Source organism: Saccopteryx leptura, chromosome 2, assembly GCF_036850995.1.
Source record: "Saccopteryx leptura isolate mSacLep1 chromosome 2, mSacLep1_pri_phased_curated, whole genome shotgun sequence".
Lineage (NCBI taxonomy): Eukaryota > Metazoa > Chordata > Mammalia > Chiroptera > Emballonuridae > Saccopteryx > Saccopteryx leptura.
Genome location: NC_089504.1, coordinates 347,188,504 through 347,198,994, shown reverse-complemented (window position 1 = coordinate 347,198,994; position 10,491 = coordinate 347,188,504). Strand labels below are relative to the sequence as shown.

Genomic DNA, 10,491 nt, shown 5'->3' with positions numbered 1-10,491 from the left:
AGCCTGGTCACACTCCGGGGTCCATCAGAGAGGCCCATCCCCTTTCGTGGCTTCATACAAGGGGTTTCGCTATGTGGGCAAAACCAAGAATCCAGATTCTGCAGTACCCCACTGTGCCCAGGAATTCCCGAAGTTGTCGCTTGCTCGTAGAGACCTGGAGGGCCTGAATGACTTGAGTCCTTGACTCAGCTAACGCCCGCGTCCCTTGGCATGAATGAGTGACTAACCCTCATCCCAGATCCACCGTCGGGACCGTGGCCCAGGGATATCTGTCGGCTTTCCCCGTCGCCCCTCACACGGAGATCGTGTTCTTGGAGAGGGGCCCCAGGGGTTCTTTCAGGACGGAGTGTTCCGCCCCCGTGTCCACAAGGAAGGATACGGGTTTCCCCCCTCCTTGGACTGTGACCATGGGCTCAAGGGGTTTAGCGGAATTGAGCCCCGGCCCCGTCAGTCCTCTTCCTCAAACAGAAGGCTTTGGGTTTTTGTCCCTGGCTGCCCCTTCCTTTTCCTTTCAACTTGGGGCAGTCCCGCTTGAAGTGGCCGTGCTCGCAGCAGGAGGCACATGGATCCTTTCCTAGGGGCTCTCGGCGGTTATGTGGTTTCCCGCGGTTACGCTGCTTTCCACTGCCCTGCTTTGTTACAATCCCTTGTTCTTGTAGGGCCATCACTGGGGACAGGCTTGTCTCTTTCGCCGCTTTTATTGCATCAGTGTCCCTATTGTTATACACCCGAGAGGCTAAGCTTACTAATTTTTCCCTAGTTTCCCCATCAAATCCCTCTAATTTCTGTAACTTTTTTCTAATGTCTGGGGCCGACTGCGTAACAAATGCTAGGATAACCGCACGCCTATGGGGTTCTGCATCTGGATTGATGGGAGTCCAGGTGCAGTGTGCCTCTAGTAGCCGCTCTAAGAATGCGGCAGGGTATTCCTGCGGTCCCTGCGTTACTTCACTTACTTTGGTCAAATTTGTGGGTTTGCGAGCTGCCACCCGCATCCTGACCAACAGATACCGACGGTAAGCTGTGAGCGCATCCCTACCACCTCCGTCGTTGGGGTCCCAGTTAGGTCTCTCAGTGGGGAGTGCCGCTTCTAGGGCTGCCCGCCCTGTCGGGGTATCTGGGGCTTCCTGGCCCGCCAGGAAAGCGCGTCTTGCTTCGGCACGGATACACTCCCGCTGCTCCGTTGTGAACAGGACCTGCAACAACTGCTGGCAATCGTCCCATGTTGGTCTATGTGTGTGAAAAATAGACTCAAGAAGGGCAGTTAATGCTTGGGGTTTCTTGTCAAAAGAAGGGTTTTGGGCCCTGGCCGGTTGGCTCAGTGGTAGAGCGTCGGCCTGGCGTGCAGAAGTCCTGGGTTCGATTCCCGGCCAGGGCACACAGGAGAGGCGCCCATCTGCTTCTCCACCCCTCCCCCTCTCCTTCCTCTCTGTCTCTCTCTTCCCCTCCCGCAGTCGAGGCTCCACTGGAGCAAAGATGGCCCGGGCGCTGAGGATGGCTCCTTGGCCTCTGCCCCAGGTGCTAGAATGGCTCTGGTCGCAACAGAGCAATGCCCCAGAGGGGCAGAGCATCGCCCCCTGGTGGGCAGAGCGTCGCCCCCTGGTGGGCGTGCCGGGTGGATCCCGGTCGGGCGCATGCGGGAGTCTGTCTGTCTCTCCCCGTTTCTAGCTTCAGAAAAATACAAAAAAATAAAATAAAAAAGAAGGGTTTTGGTGCTTCCAGTTGTACAGGTCAGAAGTGGTGAAAGGCACATACACGAAAGCACCCCCGGGGACCTCTCTGAGGGGCAGGAGGGTGGACTCCTGCCTCCCGGCAGGGCTTGCCTCACTGTCCCTGTCCTCCCCTTGGTAAGGGGTGCCCTGCCTAGTGTGCAAGGGGGAAAGGAGGGGCTCGGGACGAGGCTCCCTGTTCTCCTCAGCTGGAGATTCCCTCTCTGGCTCATCTGGGGGATTCGGGGTTTCTTCCTGTGGTGGAGGCTCCCGATATGGAGGGGGCTGTAAAAGGAGCTCATCTACTGGTGCGCTCGGCAGGACTCCCGGCCTGGGTTCTTCTCTGGGCCTGGCCACTCTAGTAACTAACAGCCTACTACTTCTTTTCAGGGAGCATTTCTGCATCCACGGAGGGGGTTGCACACAGAGAGCGACCCAAACGTCAATGTAGGGGAATTGGTCTGGATGCCCGGGCCTACCTGTTATTACTGACCACACCCTCCGGGCCAGGACTGAGTCGAACGACCCCTCGGTGGGCCAGCTTACCCCAAATGTGGGCCATTCGTGTTCGCACAACGTGCGAAGGCGGCCCTTGCAGAATTTCTCCCTGTATACATCCTCCTGTGGAACATAAGCCAATTTAAAATGAGAAATCATACATTCAAGGGGGGACTGCGGACCTTTGCTGCTTCTGCCACCCATGTCTGACTGTGGGGAGAATAGGACCAAGACGAATGCAGTGACAAAAACAGATAGACAAACAGGCGCCACTTTTCCCCTGAGCTTGGAATATCTAAACTCAAACAGGGTTCCCTAAAAGCGGGGTGCCCTCCCAAATCTCCTAACTTCGTGTCTGAGGGGAGATGGCCACCGGCCCCTTCCTGGCTTGTCAGCCAAGGCTCGCATGGCAATCAAACGGTTGTGACCTTGTTTTACTTACCCGGGGTTGAACAAGAAAGCTCCGGTGTGCAGACCGACGGTGGTCCCTCGATCCTGGAAGAGCCCCCAAAATGTTAAGCCTAATCCAGAGGGACTTGAAACATTGAAGACACGAACAAAATCTGTCTATTACACACCAAAGCTTTATTGTCTAGTTTGGCCAAGCGGCGGCAACTCCAACAGAGGTCTGAGGGAGAGCGTGCCGGCCCTTTTTTCTACTTAGTTTTTATAGTTTTGCAAGCGGGAAGTATAGAAGCAAAAATTGCAATTAAGTGCCTTTTACCACTATTGGTTATAGTCATATGCCCTTCAACATGATAGGACCATGTTCAATTTGCAAACCATACATCATTTTGGAGAAAACAAAATTTCCAAGACAACACAATGATAGAAAGATGTCTCTTTACATATTAAGAGACAGTCCTATATTTTCTAATGTTTATCTGCCATCTCTTTGTCCAGAGTCACACATATTAACTATATGCATTCACATGGGAGAGGTAGTTTCCGTGGGGACAAATGCCCGCAAATGGCTCATTACTATAAGAAAAGGTTTATTTTGGCTTTTCTCTTCCTGCACCTGGCTAGCCATTCACCCCTGGTGGAATGTCAGGGAATCCATGTTTTCCTTCCCTTTGCATTTACAATACAATGCCAAGGGCCATCCTGGTTTTAGGCCAATCACACAGTACAGAGATTATTCACAAAATTTCTCTGCACACCTTAACCCAAATTAATAAAATGTTCTTTAAGCCTCTTAAAATATTAATATCGATTCTGTAGCTCTTGGTACTTTGCAACACCTGCTGGTGAGGTGGCGCAGTGGCTCCTCAGGGCTCCTCAGGGCTCCTCAGTAGCATTAATTTGACTACTTTCATGGATAATTAAAATGTTGCCATGAAAACATTGGTCTTTTTCATTTATGGACTCAAACATTTAAAGGTAGTATATTTTATTGTAGTTCTGAGTAATTAGAGCAGAGCAATTAGCAATAACATTTATTACAACAGACCATTATTATATTTGTTTATTACTAAACCACTTACTGATTAAATAGGTTGTCAGCTTCAAAAAAAATTTTTTTTAATTTATTGATTTTTAGAGAGAGAAGAAGGGAGAGACAGAGACAGAAACATTCATCTGTTTCTGTATGTACATCGAACTGCCAACGTCTGCATATCAAATGACGCTCTAACCCAGTGGTATACATCAGGGTTGTTAACTCTTGTGGACTAGCACATAATTTTTGGCAGATTGGCAGGGATGGTTGAAAACTACTGCTCTAACCCACTGAGCTATCAAGCTAGGGAAAGTGTCAGTTTTTCAACAATTTACCACATCCCATTTGTCATGTAATTTGGATTTTCAAAGCTCGAGCTGTAGCAAATAAAATCATTTGGGGATGCTCTCTTACTCAAATACATTTATTTGGACTCAAATATTTAAGTAAAAACTTTTTTTTAGTGCCCATATGACCAAAAGGCAATAAGACCATTTTCAGGGAGTAATTTAGAGTGAATGCTTCTCTCTTTATTTCGAATATTTTCTGGCTCCCAACTTATTGGTCAATCTTCTCACCTTTGCATATTAATATCCTATCTCCTCTTCTTGGACCAACTCAAACGCCCTTTATAAAACTTTCTTTTAACACTCCCAAATCCTTTTGAACTTCGGCAGTGCTCTGTATCATTCTTATGACATTTATTACTTTATATATTGTGGTATGACTATACTGTCTATGTCCTCTTTAAGGGTCCTGAATGGGCACTATTCCACAGACATAGGTCTTAAAATCTCACCAATAAATTTGTTCACACAAGAATGAATAAGCTTGGAAAAGTCACAACTTCTTTGTGCTTTAGTTTCCCATCATTCACAGCCCTATTTCAGAGTGTTGTTGTAAGATGGAATGAATTAACGTGTGCAAAGAGTTTGAAAAAGTAAAAACTGAGAAGCATTGTATGCACTATTTTTTCTTGTGCATAAATATTATGCTTTTCTCATTCATAATTATACTCTTCTGTATGAGGATAAAAGGCTAAATAAATCAATAAAAGCCATAGATGATCCCAAGAGATGATGAGCTTTCAAGTTCTTAGAATTTATTTTTTTGTTCTTATTTTTAAATTTTACTTATTGATTTTTAGAGAGAGGGTAGAATGGAGAGAGAGTGAGAGACATTGATATGTTGTTCCACTTATTTTTGCATTCCTTGGTTGTTTCTTGTATATGCCCTGACCAGATATTGAACCTACAACTTTACTGTATCCCAACAATACTCTAACCAACTGAGCTACCCGGCCAGGACCAAGTTCTTAATTGTGTGTGTGTGTGTGTGTGTGTGTGTGTGTGTGACAGAGACAGAGAGAGTCAAAGAGAGGGACAGATAGGAACAGACAGACAGGAAGGGAAAGAGATGAGAAGCATCAATTCTTCATTGCGACACCTTAGTTGTTGATTGCTTTCTCATATGTGCCTTGACCTGGGGGGCTACAGCAGAGTGAATGACCCCTTGCTCAACCAGCGATGTTGAGCTCTAGCCTGTAACCTTGGGCTCAAGCTGGTGAGCCTTGCTCAAATCAGATGAGCCCATGCTCAAGCTGGTGACCTCAGGATCTTGAACCTGGGTCCTCTGCGTCCCAATTTTTTTTTTTTTTTTTTTTTAAATTTTATTTATTCATTTTTAGAGAGGAGAGAGACAGAGGAGAGAGAGACAGAGAAAGAGAAGGGAGGAGGAGCTGGAAGCATCAACTCCCATATGTGCCTTGACCAGGCAAGCCCAGGGTTTCGAACCGGCGACCTCAGCATTTCCAGGTCGACGCTTTATTCACTGCGCCACCACAGGTCAGGCCTCTGCGTCCCAATTTGATGGTCTATCCACTGCGCCACCACCTGGTCAGGCTTAATTTTTCTTAAGTGAGAAGCAGGGAGGCAGAGTGACAGACTCCTGCATGCACCCCAACCAGGATCCACCTTGCAAGCCCCATACTGGGTGGTGCTCTGCCCATCTGAGGGGTTGCTTCGTTGCTTGGCAGCTAAGCTATTTTTTGCAACTGAGGGGAGGGCATGGAGCCATCCTGAGTGCTGGGGCCAACTTACTCCAACTGAGCCATGGCTGCTGGAATGGAAGAGAGAGATAGATTGAGAATGGGGGGAAGGGAGGAGAGGCAGATGGTGCTTCTCCTGTGTGCCCTGATGGGGAATCAAACCCAGGACATACACATGCAGGGCAGATGCTCTACCACTGAGCCAACAGGCCAGGGCCCAGGTTTTTAGGTTTTAAGCAGACTGGAAACACAATGCAAGAGCTTGTGCTTTAGTGTCAGACATGAATGTGAACCTCCACCTTTAGCATTTGCTAGACTGGCTTTGTTACCTTAAATAAGTTATTGAATTTCTCTGAGTCTGCGTTTCCTTACCTGTAAAATAAAGGTGAGGATATCACGTTTTGCAGGGTAGTATGAGATAATGCACGTATTATTCACTATATGTTATAAGCATTGTTAATACTGAGGTACTTGGGTTGAAATGTCCCCACATTAGCCCTGTGTCCTGTTGACAATATTTCCCCCCTCTTAGGGAAATCAAGGGTTTCCCCACTTTAGGTGTTCTATTCTAGAACTAGAGGTGGTTGTTCCAAGATAATTTTGCAGCAAGTAGAGGGGCCAGGGGATTCATATCCCAAGCTCTTGGCTCCCCCAAGGGAAGCTTAGCTATTGTTTATATACATTATTTAGTTAATTACATTGTTAATTCCTCTTCTGCAATTGGCTGGTTGAGTTCCTATCGAACTTACCCTGTTTACAGCTGGTTTGCTAAATACTGTGCTAGAATTTAACAGCAAGAGTAGCATTTAGTAAGAACCACCCAGACCTTGAGACTCTTGTCCTATTTAATAATCCAGGTAATTATAAAGTATGAAAAAATTAGTTTGCACTTTAACCTGGGAATATTTATTCAAAAGGTTATCAATAAAGTTTTGAATAAAAAAAAAAAAACACCGCTCCCTAGCTCCGTTTCATAAAGCTTTTATTAAGGAAAGAGCGGGGAGTTTATCGCGAGAATATGAACATCACGTTTCTTGCTCGGGATCTGCTCTCGCGTTGTTTGATTAAACAGCGGAAAGTGGTGAAAGGGAAGCACGAAATACCGCGAGCTTAGAGTTCTCGCGATGTTTCCTGGGATTGCCCCCTCCCCCTCCTCCAAGTGCCGTTTCGGTTTAACCTAGTGTGTGACTGACTGAGTCTGTGTGAGTGAGCGAGTGAGTGTGTGAGGTATTGAGGTTGAGGCGGAGGCAAGAAAAGGAGCTCCCTCAGGAGCGAGGGACAAAGGGGGTGTGAGATACCGAGGCCGCGGGACCTGAGCGACGGGAAGCCGCCCCGAGTCGGGCTACGGGGTAGGGGAAAGGCCCGCGCAGTCCTCATAGGGCTCTAGAGCCGGTCGGCCCTACACGTCGGCTTCCTACTTCCTCGACCTCTCCGGCCCTCAGGCCTGAGGTTTGGCTCCGCGTGGGGAGAAGGGCAAACAGACTTGAGCGGCTGCCCGTTGTCTCGCTACTCCACTGCCGAGGAACTAATTTCTCCCCTGGCTCCTTCGCTCCTCCACCCCCCCCCCCCCCATGTAGGAGGGTGGTGAGGAGTCGGGAGGGAGGAGGAGCCTGCGCTGGGGTCCCTTCCCTCCCCACCCCTTCCAGGGGCGCTTTGGTAGGTGTGGGGTTGGGGGGAGGGTGGGGGCTACTTTTTGGAGTGCTGGGGAACTTTTTCCCCGTTTTGAGGCCAGGGGAAAGGGAATGCCCAATCCAGAGAGACATGGGGGCAAGAAGGACGGGAGTGGAGGACCTTCTGGAACTTTACAGCCGTCGTCGGGAAGTGGCAGCTCCAGCAGAGAGCGTCACCGCTTGGTGTCGAAGCACAAACGGCACAAGTCCAAGCACTCCAAAGATATGGGGTTGGTGACCCCCGAAGCCGCACCTGTGGGCACAATTATCAAACCTTTGGTGGAGTATGATGACATCAGCTCTGATTCAGATACCTTCTCTGACGACATGGCCTTCAAACTAGACCGCAGGGAGAATGATGAACGTCGTGGAACTGATCGGAGTGACCGCCTGCACAAACATCGTCACCACCCGCACAGACGTTCCCGGGACTTACTAAAAAGTAAACAGACAGAAAAAGAAAAAAACCAAGAAGTTTCCAGCAAGTCAGGATCGGTGAAGGAGCGGATATCAGGTAGTTCAAAGCGTTCAAATGAGGAGAATGACGACTATGGGAAGGCACAGATCTCCAAAAGTAGCAGCAACAAGGAATCCAGGTCATCCAAACTCCATAAGGAGAAGGCCCGGAAAGAACGTGAGTTGAAGTCTGGGCACAAAGACCGGAGTAAAAGTCATCGGAAAAGGGAAACTCCCAAAAGTTACAAAACAGTGGACAGCCCTAAACGGAGATCCAGGAGTCCACACAGGAAATGGTCCGACAGCCCCAAGCAAGATGATAGCCCCTCAGGAGCTTCTTACGGCCAAGATTATGACCTTAGTCCCCCTAGATCTCACACCTCCAGCAATTATGACTCCTACAAGAAGAGTCCTGGAAGTACCTCAAGAAGGCAGTCCATTAGCCCACCTTACAAGGAGCCTTCGGCATACCAGTCCAGCACCCGGTCACCCAGTCCCTACAATAGACGACAGAGGTCTGTGAGTCCCTACAGCCGGAGACGTTCGTCCAGCTATGAAAGGAGTGGCTCTTACAGTGGGAGATCACCCAGTCCCTATAGTCGAAGGCGATCCAGCAGCCCTTTCATCAGCAAACGGTCTTTGAGTCGGAGTCCACTTCCCAGGTGAGCTATTTGTCTAACAGTCCTTTTCTTTCTTAGGGTGGGTTATGAGGATCTGGCAATTAGTAATGTTTTGTTTAAGACATTGTTCATTGACTAGAACAGTACTGTTGGCTCATCATTCAAGTGAGTAAATGATCTCTTGATAACCCAAAATTTAAAAAGTGAAGAGTTTGCATGCCTAAAACTGCTGAAGGTAGGTACCTCCACTGGCAGGATCTTTAGCTGTATGCTCCTGTGAGAAAAATCATAGGCTTCTGTTTATTGAGTGCAAAGAGTTGGTACTAGTTTCCAAAGCTTATCTAGCAATGTCTTGATAACTTAAAAATTTGACTCCTGTCTTTTCACAGATGTTTCTAATGAAAATTCAACTGATTAGTCCTTTTTTCCTTTTGATGGTAGAACCTAGCAGAAATTGGTTCCAATGATAATTTGATTTTCTTTACAACACCACCATTGACCTACCCCGTGACCACTGGCAATTTCCAAAATCTTTCTCTGAAAGTGGTAGTAGTGCCTTTACTGTTATTTTTGCAAGGAAGGCATGTTAGTTTGAAATTTATTTTGACATTTGATTATGTTGCATACCCCTCACCCAAAGTCACATTGTCTTCTGTCACCTTCTATCTGGTTTTCTTTGTGCTCCTCCCCACCCCCCCTCTCTCCTTCCTCGCCCCCTCCCACCACCTTATCCCACTCCCTATTACCATCACATTCTTGTTCATGTCTCTGAGTCTCATTTTTATGTCCCATCTATGTATGGGTTCATACAGTTCTTAGTTTTTTCTGATTTACTTATTTCACTTCATATAATGTTATCAAGGTCCATTCATGTTAATTGTAAATGATCCGATGTCATCATTTCTTATGGCTGAGTAGTATTCCATAGTATATATGTACCAAAGCTTTTTAATCCTACAGGGAACGGTTCTTGTTCATCGATGATGAGATGTACATTCCTCTTTGTGGACTCACCTTTGTCCACAAAAATAGAACATAGGCTTTGGAGTTATACCTGAGTGGAATCCTAATTGTGTTCTGTGTCCTTTGGCAAATAATTTAACTCCTCCATGCCTGATTTTTTTTTTTTTACGTGTAAATTGGGAATAATAACTACCAACTTCTAGAGTTGTTGTGAGGATTAAATTAGTGAATATATTAAGTGCATAGCACAGTGCCTCGTACCTGGATCTGGTCAGCAAATTCAGTGAGTAAGGAAAATGGTTTTGTTGACTACAAGTAGAGAAATTACTCTAATTGAAAAAAACCCATGCATATCTTTTATATGTCAGTGTGAATAATTTTTGCTAACTTAAAGTTATAATTATTTCATAGACTAGTTTGAATTGATCAAGCTGCAGAATTCCTAGCTGTCACGGTATGAAGTTCCTTAGTCCTTTTCCCTCCATTTTATTATACTTTTTCAAACAGAAAAGTTGAAAGAATTGTGGTAAGGACCTAATTGTGTACCACCCACATTCTACAATAAATATTTGCTATATATTTTATATCTACCCATCTGTTCATTGATCCGTCTTTTGATTTATCTCAAAATAAGTTGCTGACATCCGGTATACTTCACTATAAACACTTTCACGTGTATACTATAAGCTAAAGTTCACTAGCTAATTTATATATAGGAAAATAGGTAAGTCTTTAGTATACTATTGGTAAAATTGCTTAGTTTTTTTGTTTTTTGCGGGAGAGAGACGGGAAGGGAGAGAGATGAGAAACGTCAACTCATGGTTGCAGCACTTTATTTTTTTTTATTTTTCTGAAGTGAGAAACGGAGAGGCGGACAGATTCCCGCTTGTGCTCGATAGGGATCCACCCAGCAAGTCACTAGGGGGTGATGCTCCATAGCAACGGGAGCCATTCTAGTGCCTGAGGTGGAGGCCATGGAGCCATCCTCAGCACCCAGGCCAGCTTTGCTCCAGGAGAGCCTTGTCTGTGGGAGGGGAAGAGATAGAGAGGAAGGAGAGGCAGATGGGTGCTCCTCCTGTGTGCCCCA

At 46.7% G+C, this 10,491-nt stretch overlaps 1 protein-coding gene across 5 annotated transcripts in view; it reads left to right on the top strand.

Moving 5' to 3' along the window:
- The first annotated feature begins 6,793 nt into the window (after positions 1-6,793).
- The window catches only part of CDK12 (cyclin dependent kinase 12), a 90,079-nt gene continuing 86,381 nt past the window's right edge, over positions 6,794-10,491 (top strand). For 3 of the 5 annotated variants that reach the window (XM_066364309.1, XM_066364307.1, XM_066364308.1), the window contains exon 1: positions 6,794-8,483. In XM_066364309.1, coding sequence (XP_066220406.1) covers positions 7,438-8,483 — 1,046 coding nt within the window. In that variant the 5' untranslated portion in view covers positions 6,794-7,437. The remainder of the gene's footprint in view (positions 8,484-10,491) is intronic. The other 2 variants (XM_066364310.1, XM_066364311.1) reach the window with 2 other exon arrangements.